Source organism: Bubalus bubalis, chromosome 20, assembly GCF_019923935.1.
Source record: "Bubalus bubalis isolate 160015118507 breed Murrah chromosome 20, NDDB_SH_1, whole genome shotgun sequence".
Classification (NCBI taxonomy): domain Eukaryota; kingdom Metazoa; phylum Chordata; class Mammalia; order Artiodactyla; family Bovidae; genus Bubalus; species Bubalus bubalis.
In genome coordinates, this window is record NC_059176.1 from 55,799,607 (window position 1) to 55,818,447 (window position 18,841).

At 50.8% G+C, this 18,841-nt stretch overlaps 1 protein-coding gene and 1 long non-coding RNA gene across 2 annotated transcripts in view; one reads left to right on the top strand and one right to left on the bottom strand.

Annotated features, from left to right (window-relative positions):
* The first annotated feature begins 4,150 nt into the window (after positions 1-4,150).
* Positions 4,151-18,841, top strand: part of ST8SIA2 (ST8 alpha-N-acetyl-neuraminide alpha-2,8-sialyltransferase 2) — a 72,314-nt gene continuing 57,623 nt past the window's right edge. The window contains exon 1 of the mRNA XM_006078752.4: positions 4,151-4,561. Within this exon, the coding sequence (XP_006078814.3) occupies positions 4,464-4,561 (98 nt within the window). The 5' untranslated portion in view covers positions 4,151-4,463. The remainder of the gene's footprint in view (positions 4,562-18,841) is intronic.
* LOC123330719 lies at positions 12,842-17,207 on the bottom strand. The gene is made up of 2 exons (XR_006546796.2): positions 17,068-17,207; positions 12,842-13,092 (listed from the first exon to the last, which is right to left on the bottom strand). It is a non-coding gene; the product is annotated as an uncharacterized LOC123330719 (long non-coding RNA).

Genomic DNA, 18,841 nt, shown 5'->3' on the forward strand with positions numbered 1-18,841 from the left:
TAGCCCACCAGGCTCCTCTGTCTAGTCTATTGTCTGTTCTCGCTATAATATTCCAACTCTTTACACACACACACACACACACACACACACACACACACCCCTACCTCACTCTGCCTCAGGTATAGCTGTTCACAGCTTCTGCTTCAGAGATGACGAAGAAGTCTGATCATTACCACTTGGCAGATTCTTCACACTCTAAACTGCTTTCAGAGAGTTCAAAGCTGTTAGGTACCAGGTCAGAGTTTTGAATGGGAAAATTATCATATATTACTGAGTTTTAAAAAACAAGTTTTGATTGACTGAAAGGCCTACACTCTTCCATGTGGAAAGACAAAAATTGAGATTTATGATCATGGTGTTTCTACTGATGAAGAGTGTGCAGGGAGTGAAGATAAATTTGTTCCTTTTATCTTGACATCCCAGAACTAAGGGGATACGGCAAGAATCAAAGGCAATGCAGGCTTACAAATCCATTTAGTAATGCCCGGGGTGCTGCAGGGGCCCTTGGCAATCCGATCCCAGAAGTTGCTGAGGCTCAGGGGAGACGGACTGAATTAAAAGTTCCTTTCTGTATTAGTTTTGCCAAAGTTATGTAAAGTTTAAAAATAAAATAAAATTTAAAAAAAAAAAAGAAAAAAAAAAAGACACATACCATAAAAAAAAAAAAAATAAAATGTGTTAAATGAATTAAAAAAAAAAATAAAAAACAAAAAAAAAACAAAAAAAAATAAAATAAAAGTTCCTTTCTGCTGGGTGAACCACTGTGGGCAGTTTTGCTCTTTTGAGCCTCAGATTCTTCAAATGTAGAAGGTGGGGACTCGTATGAAAGGACTGCCAAGACGATTCTTCTGAGAACCTGAGGAGCAGTTCTGTTAAAGTTTACATACATACCTTGCGGGGGGGTGGGGTGGGGGGAGTTAAATGTCTAAATGGTACTTGCAGTTTTGAGTTTCCCTGAATTTAAGCTCTGGATGCCAGGTCCTACTCCTGGTCCCTGAAAGGGGAGCCAAGCCCTTAGCTAGTGTCGGGATGAGAAGGGGCTGTCCCATGACTGGGTATAACTCTGTCTGGCCCCTCTGGGGCTCTGCTTCCTGCTCCTCTTTCCCTCATATTAAATATTTCTGGGGACCTGATGAGGTGCCTGAATAGCTAATAGATTTGATATGCATGAGTGCTCAGTCATTCAATCCCTTTGCGACCCCATGGACTGTAGGCCACCAGGCTCCTCTGTCCATGGAATTTTCCAGACAAGAATCCTGGAGTGGGGTGCCATTTCCTACTGCAGGGGATCTTCCCCACCAAGGGATCAAACCCCTGTCTCCTGCAATTCCGGCATTGGCAGGTGGATTCTTTACCTCTGGGCCTCCTGGGAGGTTCAAAAGACACTATTAATGTGAGTTAAATGTTACTGGTTGGTAATGACTTTTGACTTGCTGCCACTCCCATAAACTCCTGTATTTTAACCCAAACAGTCAATGACTTAGCTTAAAGAAATGATTACTTTGGGACCTTCTAGTTTCTCCAACAAACCAAGGCAGAAAAAAGTAACGTGTGTAAACAGAGGGTTCAGAAAGAAAGGAGGCTAGCACCAAGCGTGTGCCCACACACACTACCCAGCATCAGCAGACTTGACACTTCCTATCCAATCATTCTTTCTCCTCCAGATCCCAGGAACAAACTCAGTTTTCAGAGAGAGCTGCAAGGGGCAGGGAATGTACACAGATCACTGTAAAAGCAGCTGGCTCATGAGGATTCAAACCTAAGTACTTAGGGACAGCATCCCACGATCAACTATCACAAGGGTTCCCTACAACTCTCAGAGTAAAATCCCATCTCAATGGCTCTCAGTGCAAGGACAGCCTCCCCATTACAAAGCTAGTGCTACTTCCCAGCAGATATACTTGAAGAATGTTGCTCTGTGGGACTGGTTACAAGATTTCTCTATAAGAGAGCAGTGTCCAACCTTTCTGGCACCAAGAACCAGTTTTATGGAAGACAATTTTTCCATGGACAGGGCAGCGGGGGTGGGGGGTGATGGTTTCAGGAAGATTCAAGTGTAAAACATTTATTACGCCTTTTATTTCTATTATTATTACATCAGTTCCACCTCAGATCATCAGGCATTAGATCCCAGAAGCTGGGAACCCCTGCTATAAGGGATGGAACTGTTCACCAAGTTTCTACTCCTCCTGGCCACTTATAATGACTCCTCAAGTGAGTCCAAGGAAGGAAGCATCTGACGCTGGAATGATAACACAGGTCACCTAATAGATAATGGAAATAGACTGTTGTATCAGTGCTTGTAACAGTGACGTTTACCCGACCTGGGATGAATTAAGGATGATGGCAACCTCTCCATGACGTTCAGCGCAGTAAGAATGCAGTTTGTAGGGAAGCAGAGGGTTAAGGCCAGCCAGTTTCTTCTTGCTTTGGGGGGAGAGGGCTGATCCCATTGATCAATTGTAAGCCATTCAGGAGACCACAGCTGCATTGTAGCTCACATCCCCTGTGTATGCGTGCTAAGTTGCTTCAGTCATGTCTGACTCCTTGCGACCCCATGGACTGTAGCCTGCCAGACTCCTCTGTCCATGGGATTCTCCAGTAAGAATACTGGAGCGGGTTGCCATGCCCTTCTCCCGTGGATCTTCCCGACCCAGGGATGGATCCTGCCTCTCTCTGTAGTCTCCATTGCTACAAATGTGTCTTCCTCCTGAACCATGAACCACTAGGGGGCAGAAAACATGTGCCTCTTTGTAGGCCATCTCTAGCCCCTAGCACAGAGCCTGGCACAGAGTAGGCGTTCAGCAAATATTGCCAAGTGATGGAGTGAATGGGGGAGTGATTGAAACATGGAGCAGCATAACAGTTGCCTCCCATTCTGTCCGCTCCTCTTCCAATATCCGAACCATTTATCTCAGAAAAAAAAACAAGGTTAAATGATATCAAATACAACTCCTACACACAAGGAGGCAGAAGGACTCAGCACAGCCAGTGCTTTGGAGAAGAAATCAAAAAGGTCAATTCGTACCACCCCAGGGCTCTTCCGAAGGGGCTAACCACAGTCACCTCTGCTCCAAGCCCCTCCGGGACCTCGCTCGTGTGGGCGAGCCTAGCTGCCTCCCCCATTCATTCTCCAGTGCTTTCCAGGGAGGCCCTTGCATGTAGCCTCCCTTTCCTAGCCAGCTGATCATTTCTGGGAAGTTTTCTGATTTCAGGATTGTTACCATTAGCACAAGAAGAAGCAAAGTTGGGTAATTATCTAATTCCTGTAAAACTTAATGGGGCCCTTCCCACCCCAGGCTAATGGGTGATGCAAAATGTAATTTGAGTTAAGCGGTCTAAGGCTGGGGAAGTGTAAACTATTCAGCGGGAGAGGGGGATATTACCCCTTGTGGAGGCAAATTTTCTAGCAGACCTTTAGATCAAGGTAGGATCCCCCCCGGGGGGTACTGATTTTGCCGGAAGAGGGCAAGAGCTGGGAAGATGAAGCCCAGCTCAGAACTAGCACCCGTAGGGCCCAGGCAGGGTGAGCGATGTGTCTGCCACTGTGGACAGAGGAGCCACTCCGGTAGGAGTCGGGGATCTAGCCAAGGCTCCAATAGCTCAAGCAACTCAGCGAGCCCTCTCTGGACCCAGTCTCCTTGGGTCTGTCAGTGGAGACCAAGAGGACCGCCTGGCGGGGCTGATTTCTCTCGGTGGGGTGGGGGGCGGGGCGAGCACCTCACCCACAAATTGCAATCAGCGTCCCCTCCGAAGTTGGCGTCTCTCGGATGTCTTCTCCCCTCCCCTTCCCCCACCACCCCTCCTAATTCGTCAACTGCTGAAACATCTGCCTGGCTGAAACCAGCTCCTCGCCGCGCGCCGGGGGCTGTTTCCAGGTGTTGGTCTTTGTGTTGGGAAAACTTTGCGAGAAACCGAGGGCGCTGGACAAAGATTGAAAGAGGGAGGGCGTTTGCCAGGCGGCGGGGCACGCCGAGCGGTGCGCGCTCTTCCCTGGGGCTCCGCTTGGTACCCGGACGCACGCGGTGCTCCGAGCCCAGCCTCCCTAAAGCGGGGAGTGGCTGGCTCCGGCCCCATTCCAGCGCCCTCGGGAACGAAAAGAAGGCAGGCGGGAGAAGCAAAGGCCGGAGGCTGGACACTGGAGTTGTCTAGAGTGGGAGGAGGAGAGCAGGGGCGCGGAGCGAAGCTGTCAAACTGCGCGCGGATCCCCGCGCGGGGCGGGGAAAGGGAGGGGAGGGGAGTGGAGAGGAGGGGCGGACGCGAGCTGAGAGCGAGCGAGCGGGCTCGCCGCGCCTGAGCAACCCTTGTCTGCTGCTGCCGCCGCCGCCGCCGCTGGCCCGGACTCGCCCGGAGCGCAGCGTGTCTGCCCGGCTGCGCGCCGAGGCTCGGGCGCCTGCCGCTGCGCCCCCCAGCTCCAGCTCTTCTCGCCGGCCCGCGTGGGTCCCGGTGGGCGCGAACCCACCATGCAGCTGCAGTTCCGGAGCTGGATGCTGGCTGCGCTCACGCTGCTCGTGGTCTTCCTCATCTTCGCAGACATCTCGGAGATCGAAGAAGAAATCGGGTAAATAAATAGCTGCGCCGGGGCCCTTGCCGAGCCCGGGCGGGATCTCTTCCACACCCCTGCACTCTGTATCCACCCTTGCACCCGCTTTGTTTGCGCGCCGCGCCCCCCTGTCGCTCGGCGGGAGAGGTGGTGAATGATTTGGACCCGGGGTGGCGGTGCCGGGGGCCCGGGACTGTCTGCGCAGTGGAAGGCGGGGGCGCGGCTGCCGCGGGAAGTGACCGGGCCGGGAGGACTGGCAGCCTCCAGCTGGCCCGCGTAGGGGAGCAGACTCGCCCACCCTGCCTCCCTTCCTCGGCCTGTCCGGGCGCGTCGTCGCCGGGGTCGAGGGAGGGCGCCGGGGAGTGTCTGGGGCGGGCGGAGAGGCCGAGAGTGGAGGAGGTTGGAGTTTCTTTGTCTCCGGCTCGGCCGCTTTCTCGCCTTAGCAAAGTGGGCAGGGGGCGCGCGGGGATCTCTGTGCTGGGGGAGGGGATCCCCGGGGCCAGGGCGAAGGGCGGGGGCTCTCCACGGGCTCCCAGGAAGGCGAGGGTCCCCAGGACACCCAGATACGCACACGCGCCTCCCGCCTGCCCGGGAGCCCAGCACTGGGGCGCGGGCTGGTAGGAGCGCGCAAGGGTTAGCTGTCATCCCTTCCCCACCCTCACCTGGTTTTGGACGTTCAGCTAATTCCGCCGCGCCCCCTGCGCCCCCGGGTTCCTGTGCGCTCTGGGTCGCGGAGACGGAGACCTTTGGGCAAAGTCTGTACCGCCCCCCGCTTGTCCTGGCTGGGGGTTGGGGCGGGGCGGGGGCGAGGGGTTCCCAGGCACACAGTCCTGCCCTCGCTTTTCTCCCAATCTCTCTGAGGGCGGGACCGCGAGCCCCAGTCCTGGCACAGGACTTCGAGGAGTGCGCACTCGCGGCGCGGGACGCACCCGCTGTGGGTCGGGTAGGCTGAGGCTCGCGCCCCGCCCCGTGGCCGCCCGCACGCTGGCCAGCCCTTTTCCACAAAGAACCTCCACCCCGCGGTGAGCAAGTGTGGGGAGGGGGCTATCCAAGGTTCTGAGAGGCCCTTTGGAGAGCTTCCTGGCCCAAGGCAGAGAGAACGTGAGGTCATAGAGTGGGCAGAAAGTCCCTTCTTCCGTGGGTCTAGCTTCGGGCAGGCTCCCTCCCGCTGGTCCCGCGCCGCGCGCGCCCCTCCATTGTCCCGCTGGGTATTTCATTCACTCTCGGCGCTAGTTGAGGGCCGGCCGAGCCGACAGGTTCCTCCGAAGGGAAATGCCAGCCCTGGCCCAGAATGCCAAGGCCCTAAGGACCGAAACCCGGGCCGGTCGCCACTGCCTGTTCTCGCCTTTGCTCCTCGCCCCTGCCCGGCTTGGCAACCCCAGAATTTCTTCTGGGAACTCCACTGCTCTTCAAGAACCCCGCCCTCTTCCTCTCCCTCCTCCTCCTCCTCGATTTCTCCAAGAGCTCAGAAAACTTTCCCAAATACTGTTCACGTAATACACGACAGGCTCCTACGCGGAGATAAGAGAAACGCTCCTTTCGGTAGCTGTTCGTCTCAAAACTGTGGATCGGAAAGAAAATCCGGCAGGACAAGTCGGGGTGAAGGAGGACGCGGTTGGGAGGGCCTTCCTCGGCACCCCCTCCCCCCCTACACACACTCCCATTCTCCCCCAAGATGTGGGCTCTGCCTGGCCCAGGCCACTTGCTGACCTTGACCCGCGAGGGAAGGAACAGCGGCTGCCCATTGTGCTGGGAAAACTTAAGAGCTGGGCGCTGTCAGGCCTTGCTCGCTTGTCCCTCCACTGAACTTTTACAGAATTTCTTCTAGAGGCCAGTGACTTTTAATTTTTTAAACGCGATCAGGAAGTCACTTTGCATATAATGCTGCGCTTTCCTGCCAAATACCTTGTAAACCCACTCCCCACCTTAGGTTATTTCAATAGGGTATCCGGAAATAAGCTCCAAAACGGGAGCTAAGAAGGGCATTTACCATATGCTCAAAAGCCAGGGCTCCTCCGCTGTGGGTGTTTCCTTAGATCTGTTTCACTGGGGTTGGGGAAGGGGCGCATTCCTGCTTGGGCCCACCGTGGGGAAAATTGTCAAACAAGTCAAATGTGTTATCTCGTGCGGCACTACCCGCCCCACCCCCCAGCTCCGGTGCCCCTGTCCTCAGGCTGACCCCTGGCTTCCTCTCCCTCAGCCCTCTTCCAGTGCCACCCCCAGTCTGCCCCACACACGGTTCACTCATCTGGGATTTGCCATGACTCGGGGAGGAAGAACATGGAACAGAGGACCGGAATCCAAGCTTACAAGCCAAGTTGCAAGCTCAGTCACTTATTTAATCTTTGGGAGCACCCCAACTTTGGACAGCCAGCGGGGGCTCAGTGCAGTAAGTGCCCTGGCACAGTAGCCAGTGAAGGGCACCAGGCATCGGACTCCTGTCTTCCTCAACCTATGCCTTGCCTTCCCGGGAGACCCGGAATCCAACTTCAGACCATGGGGCTATGGCGCCAACCCTGCCTGCCCTTCCCCAACTTTATATTGACCTGTGCTCCGAAAGATTGCAAATCACCCGCCAGTGCTGGTCCCTGGGAGAAAATAGAGGTTCTGTTAAAGGATGACTGTTTCTGGAAGACAATGGTAGGACCCTGTGATCTGTTAGGAAGGACGGGGAAAAAAAATATCTCTTTTGGAGTAAAATTTCCAAGGATTAACAAATGAGAAGTAAAAGAGGAAAGACGATTTCATGTGTGTTATCTACAGGAACAAAACTGAGATACATTTTTGCTACGTTCTTGATTCCTTTTAGTATTAAGCCTTTTGATGTGGTGTTCTCAGAAGTTCTGTCCTGCCCAAGGAATCGTCTAAAGGGTTGCGAAGGGCACGGCTTTCTTCCAGGGGCTATTTCCCTAGAGACACGTCTCTTGCTAAGTAATGATTTTCACAGTTCTGTTTCTAACTTACTTGCTTGTGGAAATGCCTCCCTGGGGTTGAATGGGAAAAGAAAATGTAAAAAGATGGATTCTTTGCAAAGATTTCGAAGAGTGAATTCAAATTCTCAATCAGAGATTGGGTGAAGCTTTGGTAAAAGCTCCCATCAACTCAGGCAGCACCCCCAAATTTTAGAGTCCACTGGACAAAGTCGTAAGCCAAACTTTTTCTGATCATCCCCTGAGCTTTAGTCTTGAGTGTAACCTTCAAGAGAGAGTTGTGAGCATGGCTGTTGTGCCCACCATGGTGGGCTCAGAAGCTGACACACGGAAGGCATTCAGAAGCATCTGTTGGATAAATATCCCCTGGGGTCTGGCCCAGTGATGGACATGCACGGCATCTTTAGGGAAGGCTAACAACTCAGTCTTGGAACAAAAAGGGAGTGTAGGGTTCCACTTAAGAAACCTCCTCTCTTTTTGTAAGTGGGGTAAATTTGACCCAGAGAAGTAGCATCACTTACCAAAGATTACCCTGGCTGGTTGAGGACAGAGCAAGCCTGCTTGTTTGAGCTGGTCTCCTCATTTATAACCCCATGCCCAGTCCCCAGGTGAGTTCTCTAATCATAAAAGAATAACAGAACTCTGGACAAACAGGATGTGCACGCATGCTAAGTCGCTTCAGTCGTGTCCAACTCTTTTTGACCCCAGGTACCATAGCCCACCGGCTTTTCTGTCCATGGAGTTCTCCAGGCAAGAATACTGGAGTGGGTTGCCGTGCCCTCCTCCAGGGGATCTTCCCAACCCGGGATTGAACCCACATCTCTTAATGTCTCCTGCACTGGCAGGTGGGTTCTTTACCACTAGTGCCACCTGGGAAGCCCCAAAGAGGATGTAGCTAGGAATAATAGTAATAATAATAATAGAAAGCATGGCAATGGCAAAGATGAAGACGATGATGGTTATTAACGTTTATTCATTTATTGAGTGCTTGAAGCAAGAGCTATTCCAAGGGTTTTGTAGATGTTAACACGTCATCCTTGTGGAAACCCAATGGTCCCCTACTAAGTGGCCCCAAGAGCTACTATTTGTTGAGCACAAATAGTGCCAGACACCATACTTACTGCTCTAAAGCACTGGTTCAGGGACTTCCCTGTCGATCCAGTGGTTAAGACTCCGTGCTTCCACTGTAGGGGGTGAAGGTTTGATCCCTGGTTGGGGAACTAAGATCTCACATGCCCCAGGATTATTTTTGGCATGGCAAGATCAAAAAATAAATTTAAAAAATGAAATCAGTAAATGACTTTTAAAATAAATAAAGCATTAGTTCACTCAGTCCTCACCACACTTCTTGGAACTAGCTAGGTACTGTGGCTACCTTTAGGTCATCAGTGAAGACACCGAAGCTCTGAAAGACTGTATAACTTGCTCATGATAAAGCCAGTGACCCTAATTCTATGAGAATCCAAAGTCCCTGTCTTGACTGACACCCTAGACTGCCCTTTCTCTGAATTCTTGGCCTCCTGTAGTGGCATTACAGAATAGGTCTCAGAACTGGCCTTCCTAACTCATTCCACTGAGTTCTTCCAAAGGTCCAGTTTCCCTAAGGATGTGGTCTGACTTAGTAGTAACCACCCCCGCGCCAGCAGTTTAGAATGAGGGCAGGTGAGTGATGAAGACTGAGAAGGACTTGGGGCTCGTCTCCCAAAAATGCCCCCAGTCCGGTCAGGTTCAGTATGGCACTGTCCCCTGGTTAGCAGACAAGTTCACTGGCCATGAGCTTGAGCATCCCAGACTCTCGGGTGGGGCCTGGGACTGAAGCTTCTGAAGGAGGAAAACTCCCATTCCATTACAACTCTGATTTTGATGTCAGCCGAATGTAGCTTCCTCACTTCTACACACCATGTGATTGGACATCTGGACTAGGGCTGACAGTACAGATGCTTAACAACTGGTCCCTCTAGGGCACCACCCTCTTAGAACGGACATCTGATTGGTCAGAACTGATGCCGTCTAGTACATCATGGCCAGGGTCCTGGTGCACCCCAGTCAGACATCAGACGCTGTCTGGGAAGGTAATGAATGAACCAGCTCTGATCATCAAACCCGTGAGCTGGCAACTACTGCCATAAGCCAAGGATGAGCGAGGTGCACCTTTTGGTGGATGAGTCCAGGTGGGGACAAAAGGAAATGACCTTGGACAGTTGCCATCCAGGTCACAAGAAACACACATACCTGTACAAGATGAGGCTATGTTTTTTTTTCTTTTTTAGTCCAATCTTCGCCCCAGTCCTCGTGTACTTCGCTCAAGTATAAACATGATTGGAGGATAAAATAGGACAGAAAGAAAGTCTGGTTTTTAACCGACTTGCTCCAAGTCCTTGTTGCCAACTGTTCCTAGCATCAAATTTAAATTGTAAATAGATATCCTTCTTAGAAACCAATTCGCCACTCAGGGCCTCTTTCCCCTTGTAAAGCAGGGTTGCTAGGTTTTAAAATTGCTTAGGTTTTACAAATTGGGGATGTTGTAGATTACAAATTATAAATACTTCTCAGAGAGAGTGGAATTCTATAAAGGCTCCCATTGCTTTTAGTGTGGCATACAAGATAATACGTAATCTGGCCCCTGTATCTCTCTTCAGTCTTCCTGGGCTCCAGCCATTCTGTATTGCTCACAGTTCAGTGGAACATACCATGACTTCAGGCAACTGTGCCTTTGCACGCTCACTTACTGCTTTCTGGAACAACCTTCTTGCACACACTATTCTTCCTGACCTCACCCATCCATCCTGCCTTCCTCTGACTCCTCCTTTAAGGCTCAGAGCTAGTCCCCTCTGCAAAGCATTCCAGGACCCCAGACCTTCTTGGACCATCTGGTGTAGCTGCTCCTTCTCTGTATACCCTTAGCATCCCAGTATCCTATGGAGATGGACTCAATGATTATGTTTTCCCCCCTTCCCTGGCCCCTGGTGATAAGTATTGCCATTTAGTTGCTAAGTCATGTCCAACTCTTTGCAACTCCAGACTGTAGCCCACCAGGCTCCTCTTTTCATGGAATTCTCCAAGCAAGAATACTGGAGTGGGTTGCCATGCCCTCCTTCAGGGAATTGTCCTGACCCAGGGGTCAAACCCACATCTCCTGCATTGGCAGGCAGAGTCTTTACCACGGAGCCACCTGGTGAGAAGTATATGGTTTAGTAAATAGAGCCCATAAAGTATTTTTAGAATGATCAAACTTGGGCCTCAGTTCAGTCCAGTTGCTCAGTCATGTCCAGCTCTTTGTGACCCCACGGACTGCAGCACACCAGGCTTCCCAGTCCATCACCAACTCCCGGAGCTTGCTCAAACTCATGTCCATCCAGTCGGTGACGCCATCCAACCGTCTCATCCTCTGTCCTCCCCTTCTCCTCCTGCCTTCAGTCTTTCCCAGCATCAGGGTTTTTTCCAATGAGTCAGTTCTTCGCAGGTGGCCAAAGTATTGGAGCTTCAGCTTCAGTATCAGTCCTTCCAATGGATATTTAGGACTGATTTCCATAGATTGACTGGTCTTGGGCCAAGCACGTGGGAAATACAAGCATTCACCCTTATGCTCCCAAAGGTCTGTGTGTGTTAGTTGCTCAGTTGTGTCTGACTCTTTGACACCCCATGGACTGCAGCCCACCAGGCTCCTCTATCCATGGGATTCTCCAAGCAAGAATATTGGAGTGGGTTGCTGTATCCTACTCCAGGGGATCTTCGCAACCCCAGGGGTTGAAACCAGGTCTTCTGCATTGCAGACAAATTCTTTACCATCTCAGCTACCAGGGAAGCCCTCCCCACCAAAGGTCCACTCAATTGTAAAGCAATTAAACACCCTCCACTTGCTCAGAAAGCCCCTTGCTTTTCACTACATGTGTATCCAACATGGAGGTCACAGCCCAGTTAAGGGCACAGCTTTTGTCATCTCAAATGTTGGGGAGCAGGCCATGGGAATGAAAGGAACTTTCTAGTTTGTAAAAGAGGGGGACCCAGTGGTAAGGCTCCTGCTGCCAGTTTAGATAACAAAGCAAAGATGTGAAGCCCCACTTCCAAGACCATGTCCAGTTCTTTTTCTCCAGAGAGCTCTTTCTAGCTCTGCCACTGCCTATAATGTCAGGCCCCCACCATCCTCCTCTTGCCTGGAAAGGAAGGGCCCGCTCTGCCTATCTTTATCACCTTTATGGCCTCCACACTGGCAGTGAGAGCAGACTTAAGGCCAGCTGTTTCCTTCCAAGGGCTGGCCCCCGGAAAGGATGCTGAACAGAAAGGATGTGCTGTGTGTTTGAAACATTGAGGGAGAAAGAAATAAGAGGTCAGATTGATGCATTGATGCCAAGTTGTGTACAACTCTTCGCAACCCCATGGACTGTAGAACACCAGGCTTCCCTGTCCCTCACCATCTCCTGGACTTTGCCCAAGTTCATGGCCATTGATTGATGTGCATCATCTCAAAGATTTTCTCTCTGAAGCACCTTTAAGTTGTGTTTTGATTAACACTGGTCAAACCAGGGAATCATGATGGATTGGCCAAGACTTCTAAGCAACTGCGAGAACCCTCAGTGGGATTCAGAAGCCTTGCACCTTTCAGCTGCCTCAAGCAAAAATGACTTCATGAGGCAGGTGGAAAGATACAGTGAAGAGAGTTGGGGGGGGTGCCCTTCCCTGGTGAAACAGTGGTTAGTTATCCGCCTGCCAGTGCCGGGGATACGGGTTCGATCCCTGCTCAGGGAAGATCTCACATTCTGCAGGGCCAACTAAGCCCGAGTGCCACAACTTTGGAAGTCTGCTCTGCAACAAGAGAAGCCACTGCAGTGAGAAGCCCACGCACCGCAACTAGAGAGTGGCCCCCACTTGGCACACCTAGAGAAAAGCCTGCACAGCACCCCAGACTTGGCACAGCCAGTAAATAAATACAAAGAATGGGGGTGGGCAGGAACATGAATGCCACTGGGGGCTGGGGCTGGTCAGGTGGCAGTCTCCCGTGAGGAGATGGGCACAGATTCATGTCTCCAGGAGAAGCCCCAGGGTGAGACACTGGGGTGCCACGTGCAAGCAGGGAAACCATCCCCCGTGTCTGAGTGACTGCTGGTCTGGGGCTTGTCCTTAAGTGTTGAGATTAGTCACTCTCCTGGGCGGCAGCTGGGCTGGTTTTAAATTCTCCCCAGTCTCCCGCAATTCGTCACTTGGCTAGGAAACTGCCCAGTGTCCTGACGGGACCTGTTTGTCCTAGCATTTCTTAGCGTCAGCTGTCGCAGACTTTGCAGTGGCAAAGGGAACTGCTCCAGAGGTGTCTGTATTCCATGGTGGCAGGGAGTGGGCTCCTCCCAGACACTTCTAGCACTTGGAATCCTGGTTGGCTGCTCCTGGAAACCCCGAGTCCCTGTGTGGGTGTGTGTTTGAGTTCGGAAATTGCTCTTTGAGAAAGAAGCTCTCTGCTCTGTCACAGAGTTCTCCAGCATTTGGCTATCATTATTGCAGGAGCAGGGAGGCACAGCTCTGGTTCCTGGTCCCCTTTAAAGGCTCAGGGCTGCAGTTTCTCCTCTGCCTCTTAGTTGATGGTGGGAGGCTGAAATGACCCTGAGGTCAGCGGTTCCCAATGCTGATCTGCAGATGGGCGGTGACCCAGAAGGAAAAAGGAAAGAGAAAATAAGAGATACAATGTAGCCATGACAATTCTGTTAGTTTCAAGTTTTCAACCTGTCATTTTCTGAGAACTCAGCTATCTTCTGAGATGATGTTCTTTTTCTTTTGGGTGTTAATGTCCTTTCTTTCCTGAAAGAGGGTGATGGTAGATAGTAGTGTTACATTTTTCCCCAACCTGTGTTTTTGGACCAGTGCAGTGGGGGATCTTAGTTCCCCACCCAGGGATCAAACACAAGCCCCCTGTGCTGGAAACATGGTATCTTAACCACTGGACCATCCTGGAAGTCCCTCAGCCCCAATTTTTTTGGAAATGTTATTGATGGGTGAAATCTATAGTTTGGGATCTGAGTTTACCTTGAAGAGTAAACAGAGGCATTGCTTCTAGAAACAGGGGCTCACTCATCACACATCTTTTCTCAGTGGAGGCTGACGGCAGCAAAGAATAACAATGGTCTTATTTATTTATTTATTTATTGGTGTATCTGTTGCGTGCATATGACAGCCTAAGCACCTTAGCTCTGTTCGCACCTGTAATATTCCCAGCAGTCCTATGAGGTCCATGTTGTTATTACCTCTGTTATGATGATGAGCAACCTGAGGCACAGAACAGTTAAGCAACTTGACCAAAGTCACACAGCCAGTCAGTGGCAGAGCTGGGATGTGAACCCAGGTTCCAGGAAATCAGGAGAACCATCTATAACTGATGTATGAAATGACATCCAATGAGGGAAATATGCATGCTCAGTCCCCCAAAGGATAAAGCTGGGAAAGAGAGAGGTCTGCAGGAAAGAGAGAAACCTGGGGAACAGCCATGCTCGAGGAGAGCTCCAGAGACAGGACGCTAGAGGCGGGGCTGTAATGGAATATGGCAGCCCAGGAGATGGAGGTGATTCAGGGTGGCCAGCTACACGGCATCTTGTTTTGGATGGTGCTCCCCATGCCTCCTTCCCTCCTTCCCTCTCCCCCAGCCCCCTCCTTGCCCCCACCAGGTCTCATCAGAGTGGCTCTGGAGCATGTTTGTTTGATCAGCTCACTATAGGAGACACAGACACACACACACACACACTGATGGAAGAGAAAAAACAACACAAATGATTAAAGCCTGGAAGAATTTTTTTCTGGGGAAAGACAGAAGGGCTAGGGTGGTCAGCTTCCTGGATCCTGGCAAGGAAGGAAGGAAGCAGGTGGGGAGGAGACTTCTGCAGGGAGGTTGTAGGGGCCCAGGGAGTCTCTTTCCTAGGGGCTTATATTGTACTCGGAGCTGCCAAGTTGGTTCATCTACAGATGAGGGACTGGAGGCCCAGAGAGGGACCAAGTCTTGCTGAGGTCACACAGCCAGTAACAAGGAAATGAGATGCCAACCAGCTTTGCCCAACTGCATCACCATGCCCTTCGTAGTGACTTCTGTGTCCCGGAATCACTGGGCTGCCTGCGCCTGTTCCCCCTGCCTCCCGCCTCCTGCCCTGGGCCATTTCCTGTACCACAAAGACAGTTTGCAAAGGGAAACTGGAAACACTGGGACTTCAGCAAGGGCTCACGGATGGTCAGATGAGCCTCCTGAACACCATGGCGACCCCATACTTGGGTGCAGCATTTCAGCTCCTGTTGAGAAGAGGCACACACCCTTGGACAGTCCAGTGATGCATGGGTGCTTGCCGTTAGGTTTCCAGTCTCCAGTTTCAAGCACAAGAATATCGGCCACGCTTGGAGGAGTGATCCGCAGGATTAATTCACATCTTCTTGCTTAGTAAATGCCAGAGTGGCTTAAATAATGGAGCGGGGAGGCTAAGACACCCAGAGAAAATGAGCTGGTAAACTGATCGGGCAGCTGACTTGCGTTTGCTCTTCTCCTATAAGCAGCAAACCCTCTCCCACTGCACTCTGAGGCTCCTGAGGTTTGGGAGCTGACTCTTAAGTGGACTCTGCCTTATGTCCAAACTACACCCCAGTCCATAGGCTTTGTTCTAAGGAGAGGTAAAGAGAAGGGCGGGAGAGGAACCTGCAGTGGTGTGAGGGTCCTGGCCAGAGCTGGGAGCCTCCTCCACCGAAGCAGCAGGGCAGCAGCCCTCTGACAAGTAGATCCTTAAAGAACAGCCAGCCTTGGGGATGGAGCCAGCCCAAGGTGTCCCAGCCCCATCCCCAGCCTACGGGTACCCAGGCCAAAGCTCTGCCCTCCAGCATCATTAGAATATGACTCCCTCAAGTCTTCATTGTAAATCTCTCCCAGCTGCCAGCGTAGGGCCTTCCTTTTCTCCTGTCTGTAAGAACTAGGGCTTCCCTGGTGGCTCAGATGGTAAAGAATCTGCCTGCAATGCAGGAGGCCCGAGTTCGATCCCTGAGTCAGGAAGATCCCCTGGAGAAGGGAATGGCTACCCACTCTGGTGTTCTTACCTGGAGAATCCCATGGACAGAGGAGCCTGGTGGGCACAGTCCAGGGGGTTGTAAAGAGTCAACTGAGCAACTGACACCCACACAAGAACTGGCAAGTCTTCCTTACGAGCCAGACTCACTGTTCATGCTTTGAGACACTGGACCGCACCTTTGGAGCCCCTGGGAGCTGCTATGGGAAGACTAAGGCACTGATCACTGATGACATACTTATTACCTGTGTGACCTCAGGCAGGTGGCTTCACTTCTCTGAGCCTCAGTTTCCTAAACTTTCTAAAGGAGTTAATAGTATCCTATTCATAGTGTTCTGAGGCATCAGTAAAATATAACTGATGGGAATGTAAAATGGTGCAGCTGCTATGGAAAACAGTAGGGTGGTTCCTCATAAAATTAAAAATAGAAGTACCATCTGACCCAGCAATTCCACGGCTGGGTACATACCGCAAAGAATCAAAAGCAAGGATCTGAACAGGTATTTGTACACTTGTGTTTATAGCACTATCATTTTCAGTAGCCAAAAAATGTCCATCAGTGGATGACTGGATAAGCAAAATGTATATACACAAGAAAGGAATGCTGTTGTTATTCAGTCGCTAAGTCATGCCCACCTTGTTGTGACTTCATGAACTACAGCACACCAAACTTCCCTGTCCTTCACTGTCTCTCTGAGTTTGCTCAGACTCATGTCCAACAAGTCAGTGATGCCATCCAACCATCTCATCCTCTATCATCCCCTTCTCATCCCTCGTTCAATCTTTCCCAGCATCAGGGTCTTTTCCAATGAGTCAGCTCTTCGCACCAGGGGGCCACAGTATTGGAGCTCCAGCTTCAGCATCGGTCCTTCCAGTGAATATTCAGGACTGATTTCCTTTAGGATGGACTTGATCTCCTTGCAGTCCAACGGACTCTCAAGAGTCTTCTCCAGCACCACAGTTTGAAAGCATCAATTCTTTGGTGCTCAGCTTTCTTTATGGTGCAACTCTCACATCCATACATGACTACTGGAAAAACCATAGACTAGGTGGACCTTTGTCAGCAAAGTGATGTCTCTGCTTTTTAATATGCTATCTAGGTTTGTCATATCTTTTCTTCCAAGGAGCAAGCGTCTTTAATTCCATGGCTATTTAATTCATAAAATAATGTAGTACCAAAACGCATATGGGGAAGGAGCAGAGGGAGAAAAAGAGGAAAGAACTGGTACTAGAATTAGAGAAACATCAATGTGAACCATTACTTTGTTATGAGTATATTTGGATACGCTTGCCAGAGAGGGAGGGCAAATTCCCAACGCCTGGGATTTAGGACTGTGTATGTACACGTAAGTATATGTGCAAACATACACTTTTTGTGGACACCTTAAATACTCGTTGGCCTGCCTTCCTGTCTAACTTCAGTGGAGGGACCCATACGGCCTGGTAAAAGTCTAAACTGCATGGAAGTCATGGAGTGGTGGGGAAGGGGAGCAGGGGGAAGGAAGGGGAGGCCACAGGTGCAGACAACCCAGATCATCCCCTCCCAGACCGGATTCCCAGAGGCCCTTTTCCTTACCACCTGCGTGTGAGTAGCTTTCGTCAGTGTCTGTGGCTCAAGGGTGAGTCTGAACAGAGACCCAGAATACTCATCCCCAGAGATGATCCTGCTGGGCTGGGACTTGCTGAGAGGCAGCTGTCTATCCCCTTTCAGGCTCAGGCCAGACAACGCCCATACAACCACAGACCTGAGCTAGTGCTGCGCTTGCCAAGGGCAGGAGGTGCCAGAGCTGGAGGTTGTTACAAACAGTGCTGGCCCCACCCCCCAGCTTCTGATTCAGCAGGTGGAGCCTGAGAACTGGCCTCACTAACAAGTTGCAAGTGATGCCGATACCTTTGGCCCCTCCTTCAGAGAACCCCTACTGGGAGAACCATTGAGCTAGAGCCTTGTCAATCAAAGTGTTATCCTTGGCCCAGCAAGAGGGGCCTCATCTGGGGTTTGGGTAGACAAGCAAAACCTCAGGCCTCACCCTGGAATCCACACCTGATGAAATTGAATCTGCATCGGAACAAGACCCCAGGCAAATTGTATACACACTCCCTGCGTTGGTGGGAATAATTGATCTCCTGGCCTTTCAGCAGAGCCCCAGCCCAAGGCAAAGACCTTGACCCGTCAAACCAGGGGAAGGTTGTCTGAGGATCCCTGTTGCCCATCAGTGTTGGCCTTCACCCTTAGATGGATGTCAGAAAAATCAATAATGGTTATTATTACAGCCAGATGCCTGTGTGCACACCAGGAGTTTTCATATGCTATTTCACACATGTATTATAAAACCCTGGACAAGACTTCCCTGGTGGTTCAGTGGTTAAGACTCTGAGCTTTCCATGCAGGGGGGCCCAGGTTCGATCCCTGGTTGAGAAACTCAGATCCCACCTACCACATGGCAAAACCTAAAAAAACATACACACATTAAAACCCTGGAAAGAAACCATTTTATGGATGAGTGAACTGAGACTCGTGTAAAGTAACTGCTTAATCAACACAAAAAAACAACTGAATTTCATCAAGGTCTAGCTGGTTGTTTCCAGAGTGTCAGGGTTTAGCCCTGTGGATTAACCTGCTTCTCTTTCTTTCCCCTCCCAAAGTGAGGCCCTGGCCGTGAAGTAAGGCAAGGAGAAATCTTAAACAAGTGTTGAATTGACGTTTTAAGTGAGCTTAAGGAGGCTGCAGTGTCTGTACCAGAATAACCTTGATCCACGGCTGGGGCAAGTGATAGAAATTTCCAGAGAAAACTGCTCAGCCACCTGGCCTGTGTCATTAAGCCCCCTCGTGCATTTGGCCTGGATGTGATCATTCACACAGCTGACGGCCCCACTTCACAGTTGGCACGTGCAGTAACAGTTCCCTAGAGTTCTTGGGGTTCCTGAGTGGTTTTGGTGGCCTGCCCAGCCAGCAATCCAATTCCAAACTCCATTCTCAGTTATAAAAAGCAGAGGAATTGATGAGGGAGGCCTCTAGAGGTGATCGAAGGCCAGTAGAGGGGAGCCTTTTAAAACCAATCTGCTACTTCAGATAAAGACAGCCTCGAGACAGGCTGGAAGCCAGGAATTTAATTTTATTTATTTTTGCCGTTACCTTCTATTTAGGGCAAGGGATATTGGTATTCTATTTATGGCAGTGATATTAAGGGTTCCTTTGATGATAAACTCATTTATGTTTTTAAGTGAGTCAGTTTAAAGAAAATATTGTCAGTAAAGTGGGATCAGCAAAACACATGGAGGTAGACCCCAAAATGACTGAAGTTGATGCCGTGACGTTGTGCTTACTTGACTTCTCTTTGGGACCATTATCT